This window comes from Epinephelus lanceolatus, chromosome 8 (assembly GCF_041903045.1).
Source record: "Epinephelus lanceolatus isolate andai-2023 chromosome 8, ASM4190304v1, whole genome shotgun sequence".
In the NCBI taxonomy this organism is placed as follows: domain Eukaryota; kingdom Metazoa; phylum Chordata; class Actinopteri; order Perciformes; family Serranidae; genus Epinephelus; species Epinephelus lanceolatus.
The window spans coordinates 29070607-29094746 of NC_135741.1; the positions used below are offsets into that span (position 1 = coordinate 29070607).

Genomic DNA, 24140 nt, shown 5'->3' on the forward strand with positions numbered 1-24140 from the left:
CATTTTTGCTTCAACTCATGGGAAAAAACATCCCACGGCAATTTCTGTCCAATATCGGCTGGAGACGTGTTTGATGAACTCGAGCCTTTATTCAAATCAATTGTTGTTCCACGTGCATCATAATGAGCAACAAGCTGCGGTTCAACCGTGCAGCAAGAAACCCAAAGAAATGTCAGGCAGACCGCCACTCATGTGCAGCGGTTTTATGCCAATGTATTGTTAGGTAAAAGTAATAAATATACATAGAAAAATAATGAAAATAATAATAATAATAATAATAATAATAATAATAATAGTGCATGGATTTGAAAGTATCTCCATAAAAGTGGGGGTGTAATTAGTGTGCAGAGAGCTGATCCCTGCCGCTCTCCCAGCAGACTGCAGTTGCTCCATCACCACCGATCTTTAATAGGCTCCCACATAGAGCCGCCTTTATGCAGCCAAACTAGACGGAAACCATTCCCATATGACATGCAGGCTAAAGGCCCAGGCACCACAGGAGTATGACGAGCAGCCTGCCACCATCACTCAAACTGGACTTTATTATTTTTATTTAATAGATAATAAAATACAAATTAATTGTAATATCCAAAGCTTCTACCAAATCTAATTTTGTTCCTTTAAAAAAATATATATAATTGAATAAGTCGGTCAATAACAACAAAAATATACAACGTTAATTTTAATACAAGTTTTAATTTGATAATAATTGTATGTATATTATATAATAAAATATATTAAATCATGCAAAATAATTACAGTGAAATTAATAAATTGCATATAGCTTAATAAAATGTTCCCCAGTTGCCTATAATAAATACAGTAAATGCCCTAAATTGCAACTTTAATATTAGCATGCAAGAGAATAAAAACTGTTGCAAAATTATTACCTTGTCCGATATTTGTGTTTGCATAATTTTTTGATAAATAAAAAAAATAAAATACCTTGCAGTCCTGCACGGACTAACGTACAGACGGTCTCCTCGTGCCTGCAGCAAACAAACAAACAAACAAACAAACAGGTGAAAGGCAAAAGTCATACTTACGCGGAGAAAGCGTGCAGCCTATCCACCTTCAGTCAGGTGACTTTATGCGCGGCTAACAGCGAACACAAACACTTCTCCACAAGAAATAAGTGCTGCAAATATGGACGTTACAAATGTGAACATTGGAGGAAAGAGAGGAGGGAGAGAGGAAGAGGAAGAAGGAAAAAAAAGCTTGGGCTTCTCCCCCGGTTCGGACTCTGCTGGTGGAGGCTCCATGCTCCATGCGTCAAACAGCTGCTGGCCGCTGCTTGTCCTGAGGGCAACAAGACACACACACACACACACACACACACACACACACACACACACACAAGCAAATCATAGTCTGTAAAGTGCAACTCCAATCCAGCCGTGCGCCTATTACGCCTGCATGTGCATTAATGAAGTTAAAAATAACCTCTGCAACTCGAGCACGTTTTGGCACAACATCAGCTTCAATACAAAGTTTACAAAGTGAAGTCTCAAAATTCAGAAAGAAAATTATTTCGTTAACAATTTATAGCAAAAAAATAAATATCTTCAGAAAAATTACAAAATAAAAAATATGTAATAGTAATAATGATACTAATAATTAATCATAATAATTCCGTTTCATTTCCATAGTTCTAATACGACCTTGACCTCACCATACTTCACTGTGTCCACCGTCGGCTGGAGAAAACCAAGTTGTCGCTGTTAAAGGGGTAAAAACCAAAGGAGGTGCTGGCAGGAGCTGAATGGGATGGGTGGGGGGGTGTCGGGGTGAGGAGGGGGACGAGGGTAAGGGGATGGCAAGGGGGGAGGGAGGGGAAGGTGAGATGGTGAGGAGAGAGCAGGAGGAGGAGGAAGAGGAGGAGGGGAAGAGATAAGTGATCTAAAGGGGAGACGATAGGACAAGAAAGTGATGATGATGAATACATTGGAAAGTTTTTTGGCCCCGGCGAGGGTGTCAGATTGAATGGCCTGTGCGCATGTGCGAAGGTGTCCAAACTGACAATGCTGGTGAGATGAAGATAGTGTTGTTGCTGCTTCTGGGCTCACGGAGGACGACGAGAGGAATCTACAAGCCGACAAGATGAGATCCAAGGCGAGGGCGAGAAAACTGGCCAAAAGTAGGTCCTTCTTTTTGCCCGCTTCTTATCGCTTTCAGCCGCCGGCTCCAAACTCGTGCTTGTGTAGATGGTCCAATGTGTCCTTGTCATTTGTCATATCCTTAAGAGAGGAGGGGGCGACTCTTTGTCCAGAGTTAACTTTTCTGCTAGAAAATGCGTCCCGCTCCGGCTGCTCAAGCCTCGTTTCTCTGCATGCTGCGGTCTTGGCTTCGTTGGTTCTCAGTGTCAGAAAGTTTCATGTGTGATGAGAAACGCCGCTGGTGCTTTATGTTGATTACACTCCTTTAAACGCACAGAGAAACACCGCCGTCCAAAAATCTGAGCTCCATCTTGCAATTTGCGCATTTCGGGTGTCGGAGGTTCAGCGGAGGCGCAGATTCGTTTCCCGAAAGTTACCAAGAAAGTTGTCGAAACGCATAGTAACTTTTTTTATAGAGCCGTTCCAAGTCTTGTGAAATAATATTCCCGGCTTTTGAAATAGTGGGCGCTGTGGCACCGCTGCTCTGCTGCGAGCTGCTACTGCTGCTGCTGCACACCGAGCTCAGCGCACTCGTTCACTCGCCTGCAAAAACTGGAGACGCCAACATGTGAATTTAGACTGAAAAGAGCCATATTTTAATGCAGGTTTTTTTTTTTACTCCCAGTCGATCCCGCTTGAACCGCACAACATATCGCTCTCCGGCAACTTTGTTTTGTCTCGGGGCCCTCGGACTGCTGCAGACTGGTTCCTCCTCCAGGGAATGCCAATCAATAATGCGTCTTGTGCAAGAAAGCGCCCATGCCACTACTTAGAGGACTGCTGCTCGCGTCACACGGAAAATTCATGTATTCAGTTTTGTGAACATGAGCAACTTTGTTGTTGGAAATGGACCGTGTTTATTGTTTGAAATTTGTGTATTGTTGGTGGGTTGATTTATGAATTTATTTACGCCGCCTTTCTTTCTTTTCTTTTTTTTATTCCTGCATGAATGCACTTTGTTTTCTACGGCTAATAATGTGGGTCAATCTACTTTTTTATCCACAATCATTTGTGAGACGATTGCTTAACATGATTACTTTTAATGCAGGCCTGTTGGCATGTGTTTTTATCTTGTCCTAATATTAGACTGTATCCATAGTGAGTTTCGATTTGTAGTTTTGTAAAAACGCAGAGCAAAAACACAGCACATATTTTGTAGTGTATTTATTCTTTTAAATAATCTTATATTTTAAAAAAGATTTAAAAAATATATCTGTTATTGTTTTTATGTTGGGCATGCTTGATTGCATGTTTACAGGCCTTTAAAAACTTTGTAACTCTGCCAAAGCCACTGGCTCACTGAATTCAACCATCTTTATATCAGGCATAATTTAAAAGCACTGATTTTTATATTTCAGACCTTGAGAGAAATAATTGTTTGTGCACAGCTTTTTAAACGTGCACTTCTTATAATACATTTTATAAATGCTAACTGTAACATCTGATTGGATTATTATTAAATAATTAGACAGGGCTTCAGCTCACATGCATTCACATTAATAATAAGAATAAAAAGAATAACCAGAACTCTTTTTTGTATTTTTTTCTGTTATTATTACCTTATTACTCGTGCATGTTCTGTGTGTTTGGTGCACAGGGTAAGTTAAAGACGAAGACAGAAAAAAAAGAAAAGCAACGAAAAGCAAAACGCTAATTGGGCCACTTTGCGAAAATACTCAGACATGTGGAGGATCCTGCTTGTTGCCAGTAATTGCACTTGGTCTTGATCTCTAAACAGCCCTGATAGTCTGTTGATCCGGGTGCTAATGAACGCAAATACCTGGCTTTGTAGCACCGTCACATCGGGAGCCCTGCAGCCCAGAGGCCTCACATGTGTCGCGTTGCAGCGGCGGTGGAGACAGAAACAGAAACACCGTGTTGTTCTGAACATTCAAAACATGCAGGCCCACAACTTTTGAATGCGACGCGTGGGAGTTTATTCCACCCTCCTTTTTTTTCTCCTCTTTTTTTCCCCTTGCCTCTGAGGTAAAATCCTCTCCTGTAGGCCCACAGCAATATTCAACATGCAGCTGCTTTATCATTTATTTTTGTGTATATTTTCTTGTGTCGGCAGATAGCACACACACACACACACACACACACACACACACACACACACACACACACACACACACACACACACACTCTACACGTCAAAGGCCACGGCTCTGCAGGAACTCCGCATGTCCCACATGTAGAATATGAATATGTGTGTGTTTTCTTGATTAGTATGCAGTCGTTCTGGTTTGTTTACATAATGCTTTGGGGTCAGGATTAAGTGAGTGTTAGTGTGTTTGGATTATAATGTGATATTGCCCTCACAGGTGGGCTGTTTTTTCTATTTTAAAGAAATATTCCGCTCTGTTGCCCACACATTAGGCCTATTAGTGAATATTTTTGTACTTACTTCAATTTTTAGGCTCCTTGTGTCATTGTTTTGCACTGTTATTTGATTTAATCTGCACCAATACAGCAGTATGGATTTATTTAATGCATTTACAATGTTAAAATGGCTCGTATTTTCTCAGATGTGTCATTAATAAAGAAAAAAATATCGGATAAATTTAATTTAATCCAAGATAACGGCTTTGTTATGAGACTTATGTTATCTTAAAAACTAAAATCGATGCATGCAATCTACTAGAGGCAGCACCAACGTGACAAAAGCGTTTTGCTCACATTTTGTTCATATCTCTCTATATATATATTTCTGCAGGCTGTTTTATTGTGCTATTCTGCAGTGTAGATTTTTTTTGTCCAGGTATTTTTCATTGCACAGGTGAGACGGATAAACACACACTCACACACACATAACGAGACGCTGCACCCTCGCTCCACTGCACGCGTACAGCCGCGCAGCAACGTCTCCACAGAAAGGTAAAGAAATATAATTAAAACAGAAACGTGTAGCAGCTCTGCACACACTCAGAGAAACAGGAAGGTGTTGAAACCACACTGATTCTGACCGCAACTTACACACGTTATTGATTTTCTAAACCTATTTCAGTTACCGGGCCGTCTGCATTACCAAGTCAATAAAATAAAGGGTAGCGCTATGCACGCGTTTATTTTTTTGTACCACTTTTTTTTTTTCTTTTGCTGATTTTGCACAAAATGACCCCCACCCCTATCTGTACCCACTACACAGGTTTTCTGACACTTTTCCTCTCATGCACCCCTCTCTCTGTTTCTGGCCTATATACTAATTGCCAGATATCCCTATTGATCTTTGTGTTAAATGGCCCTTATTAGATAGACTCCCAGTCATGAACTTGGCCTGGCTCAACAGCTTCTGATGTTTTGACAGAAGTAATAAAACCCAACCCATAACACTTTAAAACCAACAATGGTAGCTATGTTGAACTTCTGGCTAAACGTTCAGGGTCCCGTGCAGGCTCCCATGTATTACTGCTATGCAGCTGTAATGTGTGTCAGATAGCACTCCTCCATGTTCACAGATTAGAGCCTGCACGTAAAAATGATAGGACCATTAAATGGAAAGATGTATGCATGCATGTTTTTTTTTTATTTTATTTTATGAAACTGCAATTTTAGTTGCTTTTAATTTGAAGAGCAGCAGTGAGCCAATGAGGAAGTGTACAGGAATCTTGTTGATGACTCTTATTTTGATAGTTTCAGCAGATTCTCTTGATGTTGCAGTGTAATTATGACAAGTTTGTAATGCTAATACTGTTGCTAAGTGATGCAGGCTAATTATTAGCCTACCTGTAGCCATAAAGCCATTTATGTATTTATTTATTTTATTTTGAATGCCAGTAGTTCTGGATTTAATGCAAAATGAAAATACCTGTGAGATCTTTATTTTATTGCTGCAGACCTTTCCTAGATAACACACACTGGGAAACCTGAGACTCTTGTGGTTCCACAGAGCCCATTTGCATTCGTGTGTGGTGATGTGAATGATCCAAGCAGCACTCTGAATCAGGCAACACCAGTTTTGCAGTTTTACATCTCTGTCTAAAATGACAGACTGTGACCGCTATGATAATCACAGTCTTGTGAATCTTTGCACCCAAAACTGAAGCCTTTCAGTGTTTGTCAGATTGTGTGTATGTGTGTGTGTGTTGGTTCTTTACACTTTTTTGTTTTCTCAATTCTTAGAAATACTATTCACCATCCAATCAGGAAGACCACCTGGTTTGCGGTGATTTTTTTTAAATCAGATTTTTGATACAGAAACGCTTTACTTTCTTTTTCATGCTGTTGGGGAGTTTTTTTTCCTGAGCACTTGGACTGATTTTGGGACCATTTGTGTCAATTTCTGAAGGATTGAAAAATTGTGTAGCCTAACTAATTGCATCAGTCCACATTTGGCACGGCCACATATGCTGCATAAGTACTTGATTATGGAAGTTTGTGGGATGTGAGTTCCTCATCCCAGTTTAGCGTGCGTTGGGAGCAGTGAGGCTCCTAGTCTTCTTTCCATATTTATTTCCAGGGCTGGTTCCCCATCTTTGTCCAGTGAAATACCTCTACACACTACATGTAAGACAACTGTAAAGGAGTCACTTTTTCTGTCATAACCTCTCAAACATTATGGGACATTTATTCATAACACAGCGATACATGTGCCTTTTTGTCGTAGGGCGAAGTTACTTTGGTTAAGGTTTTGTTCAGTTACAGTAAGGTCAGTGTCTGTTTTGAAAACATATGGTCCACATTTGATTCACATAATATGATACAAATAAAGATGCATTGCTTTTGGTAACCATATCTTCAAATTAGCTGTGAGAGCAGACTCCTGAAGAATGTTCTTTCCAGTAAAGTCTTCATATTACCCCGAAATGTGGAGGACAGTGCAGTCTGAAGTCTCAGTCCTGCTTACTAGTCCTAAATCTTAGAAACAGTCAGCCATTATAGAAAACGTCTTTTCTCCTCCAACTATGCAGGGAATTATCTGAAGAAAGAAATACAATGCAAGGAAGTGGTTACTATTATGAACTACCTGCGCTGTAAAGCTTTAAAGAGAGCAGACTAATTTATGGGAGCATAGTTCAAATGGGATACTGCAATCCCTTTTTTAAATAGTCTGTTTTACGACTGTTCTGCTGCCAGCTTTTTAATGTCTTCTTTCACTATCAGTGACTCCCTCTCTTCCTCCCTGAACACTGCGAGACAGTCTTTTATCTCCAGGGAAATGCTTTTATTGTGATTCAGGCAGTTGCTGCTGCTGCTGCTGTTTTGGCCAAGTGTCCACTGGAAAAGAGATGTCTTTATTCTGGTGAAGTAAAGGTGCCGTAAAGTGTGAAAATAATTTAGAAACGTGGACTTAAGAGTGCCTCCTGAATGAATCCAGGTGTGCCACTGTTCATTGCAGCACCTTAAGAATATGTTTTGTTTGTTCTACTTTTATCACATCAAATCAAAATGTAATAACGAAACAAAAACTTAGATGGCCACAAATTAAAGATTTCTGTGTTTACTGAATTATCCATATTCAAAATTGTGTTTACCTGATCCAATGAATGGCCAGTTCTCTCAGTCAAGATAGTTACAGTATCTCAATCTGCATATGAGAGATGGAAATGGAGACAGAGCTTTGGCTTTGACTGTGGAAGTCACAGTGACTCTTAACAGTCAGCTGAGACTCACTTAAGGCTTGAAAACATATGTCTGGCTTTCCTTAGCTCTGTGACGCACACACTCATGAGTACATAGAAACCATACATACACATTAATGCAGATGGATCCTGGATGGACACACACACACATACACACACACCTTGGCGGTGACAGATTTTTGGGCAATGTTAGGATTTAACCCCAATCAATCACAAACTAGAAAGGTTGAGTGTAAATGTCATCCAAACAGCAGGAGCTGGCACTGTTGGCTGGCTAAATACATATGTGTGTATGTGTGTGTGTGTGAGGGAATCAGTGTGTGCACCCATTTTGTACAGTTGTTGGAGGTCCTGTCACTGTTCTCTGTTGCTTTGACCTTGGCACAGCGATGGGTGGGCACCTCTTACACCTGGACACACACACACACACACACACGCAGACACACGCACACAGACACACACAGACACACACAGGCACAGACACACACACACACACACACACACACACACACACACACACACGTTTTAGCCGTGTGCTTCCTGCCTGGTCTCATGCTGGCTAAGTCAAATTTTGAGTTGACATACAAATACCATTGCATTAAGCTCTTGCACATGGCTCTAAATCCCATTCATTCCAATGATACATTGACCTCACATTATCCAGTTGGCAAATACGCCTCTTTCTGCCTTGCACCATGACCTCATCCGCCATGTTTGTAAAAACACAGCAATCTCCCAATCATTTGGCAGCAGAGACTGTGGCATGCCTGAGAGAGTTTTAAGATATATCGCCGATGTTTTCTTTTTTAGCAGCCCCCTGTTTTTCGTCTCTCCTCATACCGTTTGTTTTCAGCCTGCAGATGGGGGGGGCAGGGACTTGTTAAAAATAGCCGAGCAGCGTTCGAACAGCGGTATGTGTTGGCGAAAAAGGGGCTTCGAAAAATGAAAAGCCATTACACTGCAGTTAAATGCATTTTGTCCTGACCTGTGGCTGCTTATCGAGTTACGTCCCACCACTGCTGGGCCGCGTCTAGAAGATTCCAGGGCTAAGAATACACCGCGACTGTAGGAGACATCCAATAGGAAAAAACCTCATCCTTACTTCTTGAGCGTGCTGATTAACGCTAAATGATTATCTCTGTGTGTCTGGTGTGATTGTGCACCACCCGCTGTTAAACAGTGTGTGTTGTTTGCAAAACAAGGGGCAAATGTGTCGAGTCCCTAATTAGCGTGCGTTAGCAGCCCTCATGATTCCCCCCTTGCATTGTGATATCCAGGGATTGCTCAGCATTGTGACTAGTCTTATCTGGGTCTAATCCTGATTTGTTTGGTATTAGCCCGCTCACTTTCTCTCACTTTCTCTCTCTTTTCCTTTTATTCCAACATTTGTCCTCACGATGCTCTTTTCCTTTAAGCTAGTCTTGAACTTTGCGTCCTTTATGTTGTCTTTTTTATTTACTCTGTAATCTCTGTGAAGGAGGACTGTGTCTCAGCATGAAGACAATATTTCAGCATAAACATACAGGAGCAGGGCAGTAATTTAATATTATTTATCATGTTTCTGTTGATACATATTGCGATGATATTATCTTATAATGTTGTAGTTTTGCACGTTTCTTTTGTCCAAATTAATGATTTCGGGGAAGTTGTCAATAAAGAATGGTTCCTGTTTTACATCCGTGCACAGTTCAGTCTCATGTAATGCACTACAATGGAAACCACTTTATTTGTTTGAGTAATTTGATTGATTAATAATTGCTGTATCATAATATTAACTGATATTTCCCTCTTGATACAGCCCAGTATTAAAATAAGCTAATGCAGTTAGCGGGTGGGCTAAAGTCATCTTATCAAATACATAAACAGTATAAAGGCAAGGTGACTTCAAGCCAACTCAAAGTTTGTGTACAACAGGGCTGCAACTAATGATTATTTTCAGTGTTAATTAATATCCTTGATTAATTGATTAGTTGTTTGGTCTATGAAATGGTGAAAAACGTCCATTAGTGTTTCCCAAAGCCCAAAATGACGTCCTCAAATGTCTTGTTTTGTCCACAACCCAAACATAATCAGTTTAGCTGTCATAGAGGAGTAAAGAAACAAGAAAATCTTCACATTTGAGAAGCTTAAATCTGAGAATGTTGGGCTTTTTTTCTTTAAAAAATTACTTAAACCGATTGGTAATTAATTTTATAGTTGATTGATCAATTAATTGTTGCAGCTCTGGTGCAGAGAAGCAAGCTATAAGTAATCACAGCTGAAAAATACATTTAGTTATCAACACATGGTGAAATGTGACACTTTACTATCTTGAAAGTTTTCTTCATCTTCTGTGGCAGTTTTACAAATTAAAACCTCTCTCTCTCCACACACACACACACACACACACACACACACACACACACACACACACACAGAGAGACACAGACACACACTCCAGTCCCAATGCACTCCTGCTGATGATGGCTCATCCTGTCCAGATATGATAAGCAGACAAACTGCTCTGTCCCCTGGGCTGTTTGTCTGTCTCCGAAAACAGACAGTGGCGTGTTGCAGTAGCAGCAGTGTGGCTCTAAACTCCCTCTGCCTGCTTCCCCTTTCATCAGACCGCCAGTTCAAAGCCTTGGCTCCATCTTCACTTGTATCTCTCCCACTGCCTCCCCCTCACCGTCTTTCTCACTGCGTTTCGTCATTACCACAAAGATGGGCACGCAGTGTCTCATTAAAGCGGATTAGAGACATCTCCACGTCTCACAGGGGCCGAGCAGGACATTTCTCCCCTCTAGTACCCCCCCCACCCCCCACCCCCCACCCCTTTTCTCTCAGAGATCAGGTTCTTTGATTTGGCCAGATAAAGACCTCTTTCATGTCGGTGGGGACGGTTAGCGATTACACTGTCAGATGCATCGTTTTGGTGAGTTTGACAAATTTGCCGTGCTGGGTGGGGCGGCTGTGGGGATTGTACAGAGGGGGGGAGGGTGTACAAGGAGATTCACCGTAATTGAGCTGTCATTATCCAGTGACCCTGCCAGGCGCTAGTGCACAGGGCTCACCAGTTCTCTATTTGTTTAATACTTGGCTAACTTTCTTTGTGAGTATGATGGATAGAAAGAGAAGGAGGGAGAGAGGGAGGGAGTGGAAGCGGGGTACCGGTCCCCAGATGAATGCCTCTGCTTATTTGACCACCTCTCTTGAGCGCTGCTGTCCATGAAAATTGGCTCCACTACATCACTGCTGCAAGTTTCTTTTCTCACCCAGCTCCTCCCTGGTGCAACACAATTAGGCCCATATCACCGGCTGCCATTTATTTTCATACAAAATGAAAACTGGTGGCATGTTGATTACTGAACTCCCCAGAGACAAAGGGCTGCTATTGGTGTGGTTTAATTTCATTAAGTAGAGTGTGGTGCACAGGATAAATATATTAAGAGCCCTCTCTTGTTGTGGGCCCTCCATTTACCTCAGCCACTCTGTATGCTAAACAAATCCTGGGGTGTTACAGTTGTGGAATTGCAATGGTTTGATTACGATGAGGCACAGTTCCATCATGTTCATACTTTTGTTTTCTAATGTTTCCTGTTTTCTGACCTGTTACTTTCTGTTTGCTCTAGTAGTCTGTACACAGTAACTGTTGTTACAAAATACATATCCTAGAAACATACAACATCAGTTAATGCTCAAGTTGCCATTCTCATTTGGCTGTTAGTAATGATGAGCTGTCTATTTGGGACATGTGTCAGAAAGATGTTGTCTAGAGTGAGTAAGAGGGGAGACAGTATGTTCCTGGCAGGATAGTGTGACTGTCTTCGCCCAGACATTTTGATGAAGGAAGTAAGAGCCCTCCTCGTTAACCTGGAGTCAGATTGGTTGTGAAGCGATGAGTAGGGCAGAATGTCTGTGTGTGCGCTCTTGTTTGTGTGTGTGTGTGTGTAGGTGTTGGAGGGGTCTTGGCTAAAACATTTCAAGATGGCCCATTAGCCGACGCAGGCCCGTCCCCTCCCGACACTAGGATTCCTCTGTGCTGACCCCCTCTCCTCCACCTCTCAGCCCCTCTGTCCCAGAGGCCCCCAGCCTCATCCTGCCAAGTGTACGGTTCCAAAGTAACGATGAAGCTGCCTGCGTGTGAAAATATTGAATTGCAAAAACATCCCTGGGTGAGAGGGTGTGTGAATGGAGCTTTCAGCGCTGGGCCCGACCCTGGCCCTGTGCTACTGACTGACGGACAACAAATGGCATTTTGTGTCCAGTGAGAGAGAGAGAGAGAGAGAGAGAGAGAGAGGGGACAGAGGAGGGAAAGGAGAAAAGAAAAGAAGAGGAGAGACACAGGAAGGGGGGGTCTTGAGGTTTTTCAGGCCTCTTCAGTCTAGGGGCCCTATATGCAGGTCTGAAATGCCTTATCACATGACCTGTCTGACCTTTGGCCCCCACTCAACTAAGGCTGTCAGGCTGCTCTCCAACAAGGAGCACAAAGCCTCACAGCCTCAAAGGCCCCCATTCACCCCCCTGTGCAGCTCTACTCCAAAGGTAATAGGTAAAAGTAATGTCAATGACCTCCACTTTCCCTTGCGCAACAGGAGGGCAGAACTCTTAAGATTCCCTGATAATGTCAAAGGTAGAGGGGTGGCCATTTTGACTCCTTATCCACTGCCTCTACTTAGCTCCCATGAGATCAAGCCTGAAGCAAACTGAACCACCTCTTTGTGGCCAAACTATTCTTTTGGTTTAAGAGACATTTCATATTTTTATGACTCCAAGACTGATGGGAACTGAGATGGAAAATGATAAAAATGTTAAAACAACAACATGGTATTGTTTTCAGTTGCTGTGCACTGGGGATACAGTTGTGTAACTCCGCTTTATGTGTTATCTAAGTATGTGTGTGTGTGGGACATTAGTGAATTTCTGATGTCTCAGAGGACTGACTGGGTCACAGTATGACCGTAACCTCCTGTCTCGCTTTGCAACCCACACACTGGCATCTCTCTCTCTCTCTGTCTCTCTCCTGACCAGTCCTAGGATTCTTTCTTCTCTTCTCTTTTTCTCCTTTTTCCCCTCCTTCTCTGGAACACTGGAGTTTCTCTCTCTCTCCGGTCTCCTTTGAAAAGATGCGGCGTCTTTGTCCGGCCTGATAAAGGATGCCATAGTTCCCCTTTTCCCCTTCTTTGTGGCCCGGGGCTGGCGGCTCCTGTAGAAGTGCAAATGGTATCCTCTCGGAGGGGCTATCCCCGCGGGCCCTGGAGGGCCCTCTCTCTCTCTCTCCTCCAGGCTTGGCTAATTACCACCCTGCTCCCCCTACCACCCCTCACAGCCCCCACCAGCTCCCTGGTCCCTGGAACCATGGACGGCACATTCCCACAACCAGCACCTGGCCTTCTTTTCTCCTGGCCTGCTTTGATGGCTGACACCCCAGCCTTCCCCTCCCTCCTTCCTCATCCTCTTCTTCTCTCCGCCCCACTACCTCATCTCTCCTTCTCTCCCTCCCTTTAACTTCTCCCTCTCTCACTTCTCTCTCTCACTGACTCTCATTACTAGAGGTTTTAAATTGCTTTCTGACCCTGACAAACTGCTCTTGTTGAAAAGGGAGATGTTGAAGAGGGAGGGCAGCGGATGTGAGCAAGAAATGGAAGAGATGAGGGACCCAGTAGGAAGTGTTATGTATGTATGTATTTAAGTCCATCTATAGTATCTATAGTCCATTATATGTTGGATTGTGTGAGTTTGTCTTAGGAGCACCCGGTCATCACAAACCTCAAATTGCCCCCTACAGAGACTCGATGTGGTATTTGAAAAAAGAAGAAAAATACATGTGTACTTATTAAGATTTCACCCTAAACCTAACTACATGTTTAACATGTTGTTAAAACAGGAACTTAAAATATTAGAATGCTTTCATATGGTCGGTACGAGGCATGGAATGATGTAAGATTTTATCGAGGACAATAAGTCGATCGTGGTGAACTTCCATCATCAGGATAATCTTGAACATCATGTCCTGCGGCCCTCATAATGACTGCTGGGCAACCATCTATAAAAGAGAGTGTGCAAAAGCAAGCTGCTTCAAAACATGCCAAAGATCTAAATCAAGCATTGGCACATTTCATATTGAAATAAATTCTTTAATTGCTTGTTTTTCATATCGTCCCACTGCCTAGTTACATCTTGCAGAGTCATAGAGAGACAGCAGAAAATTATATTGCATGGAGATGTCTGTGGTTTATAAGACTTGACCAGTGTTTGACGCAGATTAAGTTGATTTTACTGCAATAGTAATACACACACGCACACACACACACACACACACACACAAACACAAATATCTAATTTAGCTGCATATTTGCGTCCCACTAGCTGTGGGCCTAATCAATAGCCTGCCCCAGTGGATTTGACCAATTCATAGCTCGCCTTTGTGCAGTCTAGCGATCCCAGCGAGGCCATTTGGACAGCTTTCTGAGGAAAACAAATAGCTCTATTACAAGCTCGCGTCTCTGTGATGCTCAGTGTCCCAAAGGCAAAGTGCTCGGCCTGTATTAATTGTATGTTTTCCGCACAGGAAATGAGGAGGTTTTTCAGAACAACACAGGTTCACCTGCTAAGAAAGAAGAGGGCCGCATTAAGTTAAATATGAGAAGGGATATTTAATCAACATGCAGATGTTAATTATGAGATAATGAGATTTATTCCGTTGAGATATAGATATGTTTAAAGGCTTATTTTGTTTGATTATCACGTTTAGATATTTGCAATTGAATAAACTGGAGCTGTACAATACATGTATCATGTATTAGAGAGATGAAACATTCTTCTGGCTGATCAACAGCATGTAGTCTGATTATCAAACTTCGCTGTGTTTTTAAAAAGACGCCATGCACGTTGGACCGAAGAGGTCATTTGCGGCAATGTTTTTATTTTTACTCTTTCCAGTAAACACACACACACACAAAAAATCTCTGTTCAGCAAAGCAGTGGTTGCATGTCCTGTATTGACTCCAACGCAACACAGACAGAAGCAATGGGTGGCACTGGGAGGTGCACACACCCAGACCAGTTTCACTACTGTAGCAGCATTTGGCTTTGGTTTGTAAGACTGGGACTCGCTTAGAGTATACAAACAACAGTAACACTGCCAGGATTTTGAATCAGGCAGACAATGCCCCAGCAAGCTCAAGAAATGCTTCGGCTGGCTTTTATTGTTTTAACTGCGTCTGGATGGAAAGTTTATCATCAAAACTAAATGTGATTGGATTGAGGAATTGGGGATGATGGCTGTGTCACAACATCTATTGTGTCTGTGATTGGTAGGTTTATAAAGCATAACTGATTTAATACTTTCTTTGAACGACAATTACACATCGTCTGCCATCCAGTCTGGACATCTTAAGTATCTCTCTGTTGCTGCCATTCCTCAGCCACAGCTGCCCTTCCCTGTGCAGTTCACACATCATCACCTATAGGACTCGCATGATGTCAGAAACTGGGCTGCTTCCTCCTCGTCGGTCTCGACCATAATGACCATCAACTGGATGTTACGTCTAAGTTGGATCATCCAGGCATTAAAGGGAAAGCCTGCACTCGGATAATTTTACACTGTTAGATTTTAATTTGTGATATTTGATGCTTTCAAGTGGTTAATTTAATAGAGAGTGTGTGCACAAATTTGTTCCGTTGAAATGAGTTTGTTCCGTTTAAGACGAGCATTAGTCTTATGTGGTATTGGTGGTACTGTCAGTGGAGAAATCGATATCTTCTCCCATAGTCTGATGGGTTTCTTCCTGTATTATTGGTGAGCAAAATGTTGACTTTACAATAGTATCTCTGGGTTGATGCCTAATCGAGGCTTTTGTTTTTGAATATTTAAGACTCCTGAGATAATACATTTAGAATTTCTGTAGTTGGGGTTTGAACAGAGGCTTCCCAAGTCTGATGTCTCCCTCACTCTCTCTCCTCATCAAGCCTAGCCACATCCTCTCCTTCGAGTACAGAAAAGGAAAGAGGAAGAAGTTTCTGAATTGTGTTTTATGAGTGGTTGAAACTGCCACTTCTGTGGTTTTTGTCTGTCCGCGCTGACCGTTCAACTCAAAGTTCCTGAGGTTTTCGAGACATGTCAATTTAGCCGTTTTAATTGGGAAGATGTTATTCCGAACAAATGTTTGCACTCAGGGACCTGCGTGTTGGTCAGAGTGGGGAGGGGGGGCGCAGCTGTAGACAGCTCGGTGTTACTGTTTCAGTTGTCTTTGTTTTAGCGCCACGTTGGCTTTGCAAATGTGTTTCTCTTCATTTCCCTGAATGCTGTAAAAGCTCACTTGGATGACTGCATGCGCACACATGCACTGACAGAGGCATCTTGTTTTTCAGCAGCACTGAAGAGCAGTAAGTGTTTAAGAATGGCACGGTGAAGCAGTGACAAAGCAAACAAAAGAGGCAGGTGGGTGAGGCGGCTGCTGGCCTGTCGCCGGCCTTGGCTCCATTTTGAAACTTCTTTTTGGGTATATACTGCAATCTGCTGTTTATTTTATATGACAGTAAAAACAAGCTTTTCTAAGACCGGCTTGTCAAGTTGAATCTACAGTATAGATACAGTTTTTTTTTGTTTGTAATGAGTTAGCTTGTTTTAATATATTTCTTTACATTCTGCATTTACAGAACTACATTTTTTTTTCTGTGTCTATATTATTGAGATAAAATGACAAATGTTAATGATTCAGATACCCGAGTTTACAGTTTGCCTCAGCCAAGTTTTTTACTGATACAAGATGCGTCTCTCCTTGGCTCTCCCTCTTCTTCTCCCCGTTCACCCGCACCACTCTCTCTCATTTTAATTAAAACTAGGTGTGAGGTGTGCCGTCCTGTCTTTTGACACCTCGCTATTTATCTGTCGGATGCAGGCTCAGGGCAGGACCCACGGAAAAGAAGGGCAGATTTTTGTTTTCAGAGAACTGTGGGGAACTTTGATGCCAAGTTCCTCTGCGGCAAAAAGCAAGGCCCCGACCCAGCACATCTGAGAGTACTTTGGTGAAATAACAGCAAATGTTTGTCTTGTATTGTATGGCACGCTGCTGGAGGAGCGCTAAAGCCCCTTCTTCCAGCGCCTAAAGCACCTCTTAATAAAATAGTCAAGAATAACTCCTTCACCTTAATCTTCCCCTCAGATTACTGCACTCAGGGCGGGAAATTAGCAGCAGGCCCATGCGCTTCCCTCTTTCTTTGACACTGTTACGTTTTTGTTAGCACGAGCCTCCTTCTTTCTCTCCCGCTCTTCCTCTCTGTCCGTCACCTTGCTTCTTAAATGTTTGTTTCCTGTCTCTCTCTGTCTCTACCGCTCTTCTCTCTGTGTGGTAGGCCAGATGAACTCTCCGTGGCAGGGGGGAATGGCATTTTATTGGGTCAGTATTAGAAGCAACATGTGGCTAATGGGTGGCTGCATTTTCCACAGTCTGGTCCTCATCAGTGCAGAGAAGGGGCCTAAACAACTAAACATGGCCGTTGACAATTGATACGAGCCCTTTTAAGTGGATCTGCTTGGTTGAAGAGAGGGTGGGGCGGGGTGTGTGAGAGTCTGCGTGTGACCGAACACATGCACGTCTGTGTGTGTGTGTGTGCACATATGCCTTTGCATGTTAATTAGGACACTAACAGACACACTCGCGTGCATGCACACACCAGCACAGTGTCCTTTGGGGAGCATATATACAAGAATGTGTGTGTGTGTGTGTGTGTGTCTGTGTGTTTGTCCCTTGTGTCCAGGAGTGTAACCCACACCTTGAGTACGGTAGCGGCGGTAGCTTTGAGCGCGGGTCGTCCCGCCGTCTGATCCTCGTAACCAGAACTCTCCTTTACTGCTTCCTGTCGGCTTGGCCCACCTTCCCTCTTTGCCCGCCTGCCATCTGGGTCTGCCAACAGACAGACACACACATGCACATACGTGTACATGCACACGCACACGCACACACACACACACACACACACACACACACACACAACATAGTTAGGACAGGGGTCCTCATGCTCTAACCTGTGTCTTTTACTTGCAACTGCACCTTTGAAACCAATATCACACAGAGGAGAAGCGATAAATGGACTCCACCATCTACGTTCTCAACTTCTCTCCCTTTTCTTCTGCTCTGACATCAGGAGTCAAAGCCTGTTTTTTCTTTCAAAGCACTATTACATTTTTTATTCAGAGGGCAGAGCAGAGTTGAACAGTTTATATCATGCTCTTGTATGGGTGATTTCCAAAATAATTATATTCAAACTGATTTAGAAAACTGATATAAACGTATGTCTGTAATTTGGGGTGCAAAATGATGCACTTACAGACATAACCACAAACAAACACAGATATCTCAGATTTCACTTTGATTCTCAGTAGTCTTTTGAGTCAGTATTGGACAATTGTTGAAGTCTGTGGCCACACTGTTGAGGCTCAGCATCCAAATGGCATCTATTGTATTCCTAAGGAGCCTGAAATCAGCCTGATATCCTTTTATACAGTGGAAAGACCAAAGTTTATTAGGTCTCATCCTTCCTGGCAAATGCTAAGCCTGCAAAATCAGTGAAATGTCAAATGTGCACATTTGTAACACTGTTTTCAAAGTAACAGCAGTACTCAATGTTCTTATGTTCCTTATTAGTCATTATAAAAGAAGTAGTAGTGTTAGTATGACTCCTTTATACTAGCATCAAAGCCTTGTAGTACTTAATGTGGGTATCTAAATTCTGTACCTGTGTAGATAGATAGATTTCTGAGCAGGGGGCACTGTGGGTTTTCAGTATCAGGGGTTCTGGTTGACACTTTGATCACTTCCTCCGCTCTTCATACCTCCATTGTGTTCAAGATCAGATCACACACACACACACACACACACACACGGAGAGACACACGCACACACACACCAGAGGTGGAAGGGGCAGTGTCAGGTGTAGCGAGGGACAATGCAGGGATGCGTAGCAGCAAGCCAGCACGGTGTCTGTGACAGTGATGGCAACAGTGCACTCCTCAAAGCTGCTCCTCTCCTCTTTCATCACCCACTATCACAGAGTGTGTGAGGAACATCGCCGGCCAAAAACATGTTCAGCGCCTGAAAATGAGGGGCAGTTTTGACGTTAATAAATTTACAAGTAACTTATTTAGTACATGTTTTGTTTTCATGTGGGTATCTCAGATAATTTCATTTTTCAAGTAAGTTCATTCGTCATTCCGCTTAGAGAAATACCAGACAAAGTTTGCTGTACTGAACTTTGGCACTCATAAAAATCTCATAATAAATTATGAGTTATACATACAGTCATTACATTTTTACCTGTTGGTGGAGGTATGCAAAAATACTTTTTATTAAGAGGTTGTGTTTATTAAGGCCCCATAAAATGACCAAGTTAGACTGTTGACAGCTGCTATGAATTATTTATGAATGGTGTTGGTGCTGTAGTATGTATGTGATGGAAGTCAGAATTGTCTCTTGGTTAAACATCTGGCTGCTCCATGGAAAACTGATTGAGGTGGCTGCAGAGTGGGCAGGAATACCTGATGAAAGTGGATAAATAGAATTGTTTTCACAGGTTGCTCATGAGGTGATGAGGGAATAAGCAGAGTGGCAATGGGAAAAAAAAGACAACTTATTTATTTTCAGTGCCGCAGGTGCCCGCTCACAGCTTATTGGTTTTTTGGATGACTCTTTTACTCTAAAGAGGGCAATTTATGTCCCTCTCTGGTCTCTCTCCAGAGGCGAGGGCTGAAGTGGCTCGCTTATTTTAGCAGGGCCTCGTGGTCTTGACTTGTGGTGACATATTAATTGAGCGGTTCCTCTAAAGAAAAGAAAGGCCAGTGTCACGACTGGTCCGGTGTTGTTTGTAGAGCTTTGAAAATTGGTTTTGTTTGGCTGGAAAGCTCTCAGGTGTTTATTTACACATCAGAATGTTTCAAATGGCAGCTGGCTCTCTCCAGCTTTCTGTATGTGTGTTTGTGTGTCTCCTGTGTGTGTTTTCTGGATGCATATATGCTGTGTTTGCTCACTTATGTACATGCCAGCTGCGTTGAGCATGTTTAAATGAGAGAGATAAAGAGTAGAGAGAGAGACAGAAGAGCTCACCTGCCTCTTGAGTTTCCAGATAGTTGTCCTTGCTGTCCTCTTCATCCATTATTGATCACATTCATTCACACCAGCCTCTAGAACTCGCCACAACTCCTGTGTGGCTTTTATGAGGAGAAGAGCACATTTGTTTTCCCAACTTCTCTCCAAGGAGTGATATACTCAGACCGCTGGTGTGTGTTTGAGTGTGTGTGCTCGCTTAAGGGTATGAGCTCATCGGTGTGGCTGAGGTGACCAATGCAGAATAAAAACTGTCGCCGTGATAATTTAAGGATTTGTAAGTTGTTTCCTCAGCACTGGCGTTAAGTTATATGCAAGGTCCTGCTGTCAGACATACTTTCACACACACACCTACACACACACACCTACATTTGTAGTTTATTTCCTGAAACTCAGTTGCAGGAGCTCAGCAGTGTAGCGCAGTCGACAACTGAGGGGAAGTAACTGCTCAGGCACCTCTCCGAACACGGTTACCAAGACAACAATTGTTTTAGCTGGAATTTCTGTGAAGAGGAACATTAGAATAACAACACGAGGCCTCAACAAATTAGCCAGTTGGAAAGCTGGAGAAATGACACGTTTGTTCTGTGTTTGTTCTGGACAGAATACCTTGTTTTGGGAAAAGACAAAACGGAGTTTGCTTTCCACCTTTATTTTCCATCTTTTGTGATTGGAAATGTTTTAGAGGCATCATGGGAGATGCAAGAAGATATAAATTGCGGTGTGTTGTAATTTTAGCTTTATGGAATAAAGACAGTGTTAATCTACAATTTGGACGCTGTAATAATGGGCTTCGCTAAATCCTACTAAGACACAGTAACGCCTGCACGCTCACTCCATGCCACCAAAGCTCAATAAGAACAACGTTTTCATTAGGGTTGTAAGAAAATATGGATACACATGAGTATTGGAGACTATGGATTTTTTAATTTTTTTCATTTTCTCAGTTTCTCAGTAAGAATCCTGCAAGCACTTTAAATTTTTACTGATATAGGCAAATGTTAATTCTTTTGCTCAGATGGCACAAAAAGTAGCAAAAGCAACTATGTTTATGCATATAGTGATGTGTTCTTTATACTATGGCAGTTTCACTTCAATTAAATTATGCTTACAGTTTCGCAATATATTTCAGTGTATTGAAGCGTACTTTCTGTATTGTGATATTTATTGTATCGCCAGATTCTTGCCAATACACAGCCCTAATTTTGATCCTATGCAGGTCTTCATCAGATCAGAGTGCTTGAAAAGTGGTAAACGTGACGATTAATTTGATATAATGTTTATACACAAGATATATGTTTGATATTTGGAAGTATGGCTTTTGTTTTACAGTATGTTTTTTATGTATTGGATGTTTAATAACCCTAGGTGGTTTGGATGGTTAACCACACCTGCCACCATGGAGCTTGTCAGCCTGTTGGTATGCATGATGTATAAATATAGGTGCAGTTTAAGGTTATTATTCAACTTTGTGGCGTGGAGTTAGTGTGCAAGCTTTAGTTTTTCTTAATTGATTCTTTTTTTTTTTTTAAGCTTTGCCCCTACGTGATGTGCGTACAATTACTCTTCTTCAACTTGACTACAATAAAGCACAAGCTTGTGTATACAGTGTGTATATGTTAGTATAAAAACAAAGAAACAGGCACACACATGCACATACATGCACAGTCATGCCCTGCCCCGTAACTTGCAGCCGGCAGCTAAATGATCCAGATATATTAGCTGTCTTTTAATGAAGTGAGGCTGATCTCTCTCTCTCTTTCTGTGTGTCTCTCTGCTCAACTTAAGTATCAATAATAAGATTTATCTGTCTTCCCCCGCAGCCTTGATTCAATTATCTCCATCTTTCTCCCCCTCTCTCTCTTCCTCTGGCTCCCTCTCCATTTGCCCCTCCACTGTGGATCCGTTTCCAATTGAAGGCAGGTCATGCTTTGTGTTTCTATTTGTCATGACAGGGTTCCTTAACGAGTGGAGGCTCCCTTCCACTGCGGCTTAATCTGATCTGGAGAGGAGGGGAGGGTGGGGTGGGGAAGGAAAGGATGAGGAACAGAGAGGTGGGGGTAACCAGGTAAAAGTGGGGTCACAAGTAGTTTACCTCCAACTCCTCATTGTCTGCATTTCCCCTTTTTAGGAAAATTAGATTTGTGTGATCCCTCCTCCTCCTCCTCTTCCAAACGTGTGTTTCGTGTCCAATCTGAAGCCTTTGAAGTTTGAAGGGTCCCTTGCCCCCCCGCACGCCCCCCACCTTATCTGGCCTCCACCTACTTCCAGACATACCTCATTACCTGAGGCTGTATTGGAAGAAAGAGTGGTGGCTAATCAAATTGACTCTGCAGGTTTTCTGCCATCAGAGGAAGTGCTGGCCATTGAGGGGTCATTGGTTCAATACTAGGCTTCAGGAAAACGTTATGACGTGGAAAAAAATCTGTGAAATAATCTTGAGAAAAACCAACCAGAGGCCTGTACTACCAGGCAGGAATTGAAGTTCGCGAGGTAACTTCAGGGTTAATCCTGGGTTTTCAGCACTATGAAGCTGGTTCTCTTTTTACCGGGATAAATCACCGTGGCAACTTATGCTCAACAGATAACCTGCTCCGGAGTAGGTTAACTTCAGGGTCAACATTCTGAAATCTGACCAATCAGATCACTGAAGAAAAAAGTACCCATGAACAAAGATTACAGATTGTCGTTTACATCCCATGCAACAGTTTCATATCGCGTGGCGCAGCCTACTTCATTCATGGTTCTGATGATGTCACTAGCAATTAACACCCCCGCCTCTTTCACATGAATGCGCTCATGGCTGGATAGGTAAACCGAGAGCTGACTGAACTGGTTGATAACCACCTTTGTAGTACCGGTTATCCAGACGGCCAATGTTAGGGTTAGTCAAACCAGATAACAAGATGATATCCTGGGGAAGTTGAACTGGCTTTGTAGTACAGGCCTCAGGTGTTCAGGCAATGAATCACGTTGCCCTGTAAAGAACACAGTGCACTAGGTAACTTATGCTACTAGGTACGTCTCCAACCACCTGTTTTAAAGCCAGGGCAAAAAAACACAAATGCTGCAGAGCAGTTTTTATACTTGGCTGAGGAAGAAGAGTTGCCATATTGAAAAACAGAAGATGTGACAAAGGCTGAGAGAAAAAAGTTAACATCAGTTATTTTCAGTCAATTATCATTTGTAGTACAATGTACATATTTCTAATATTTGTTATTTCTTAAATAACATATCTCTTATTTCTTATATTTTTGTATTTATGTGTATATATTATGTTATATATTGTTGCATAATGCCCTTTTTTCTATTGCACACTAATTATTTCTATTTTCTTATAGTTTTTCTATACCTAAATACAGTTTAAGTGTTCCAATTTCTTCCTCAGGATCAATAAAGTATTTCTGATTTCTGTAATAGCTACTGTAATCTCACACCCTCTTAAAGATATTTGCATAAAGGTAGCTAATGAAAATACACCCAGATTAATTTTATTTTCCCAAAATTTCAGAACATAACCTTAAACTTAAACTTTGAAACTACTGGTTCTTTGAGCTAACTCTGAGGTGTCCCATCAAAACACCCAAAGGGAGAGCGGGTGAGGTGCAGAGTAAATTCAGAGGGACAGAGTTGAGTCTGTTTACAATTGGCAGGTCTGGAGTGTGAACATCTTGAGGTGAGCCTCTGGCTAATTTCACAGAAGCTGTGAATGAAATCTTTCTTATGGCCTTTGCTATGCAAATGGCTGCATGCATACACACACACACACAGACACACACACACATATGCAGTAAGCATGCTCATGCACAAAGCGCCTCCTCCCTCAGAAAAACACACACTTGCATTTACACACACATCACTTGTTAGTGCACATGAGGGATGAGGCAGAGCAGCGCAGCTGTTGAAGCAGCCAAAGGCATTAGCTGGTGCAGTTCAGCAGCTCTGCATCAGCCCAGTGTGTGTCAAGAGGGGGGCGGCCTTGTTTTTAGAGTTGCTAGCCATTTGCAGTGCTCCTGGATTTCCACGGGGAGCACGGAGTATGTGATAGATACCAAGCATCTGTCCTATTGCTCAGCGCTGGATGGGAGTCACACAGTTTTTAAATTAGTCAGAAGGAGGCTGAATGTACATTTCTGTTGGGTAGATTACATGCTGAGGAAAAATCCCTGGCCTGAGCTCTCGGTAGACATTGTGAAGAAAAATGTGTGTAAAATGACAAATGAGTTACCATGTGCAGCTCTCTCAGATGTTGTTTCACATACATTTTATCCATTTAGCTGACACTTTTACTCACAGTGACCTACAGTGAGCTGCTGACA

General features: G+C 42.4%; 1 protein-coding gene across 7 annotated transcripts in view; it reads left to right on the forward strand.

Moving 5' to 3' along the window:
- The first annotated feature begins 1933 nt into the window (after window positions 1–1933).
- The window catches only part of prdm16 (PR domain containing 16), a 211768-nt gene continuing 189561 nt past the window's right edge, over window positions 1934–24140 (forward strand). For 5 of the 7 annotated variants that reach the window (XM_033642050.2, XM_078170137.1, XM_078170138.1 and 2 more), the window contains exon 1: window positions 1934–2137. In XM_033642050.2, coding sequence (XP_033497941.1) covers window positions 2101–2137 — 37 coding nt within the window. In that variant the 5' untranslated portion in view covers window positions 1934–2100. The remainder of the gene's footprint in view (window positions 2138–24140) is intronic. The other 2 variants (XM_078170140.1, XM_078170141.1) reach the window with 1 other exon arrangement.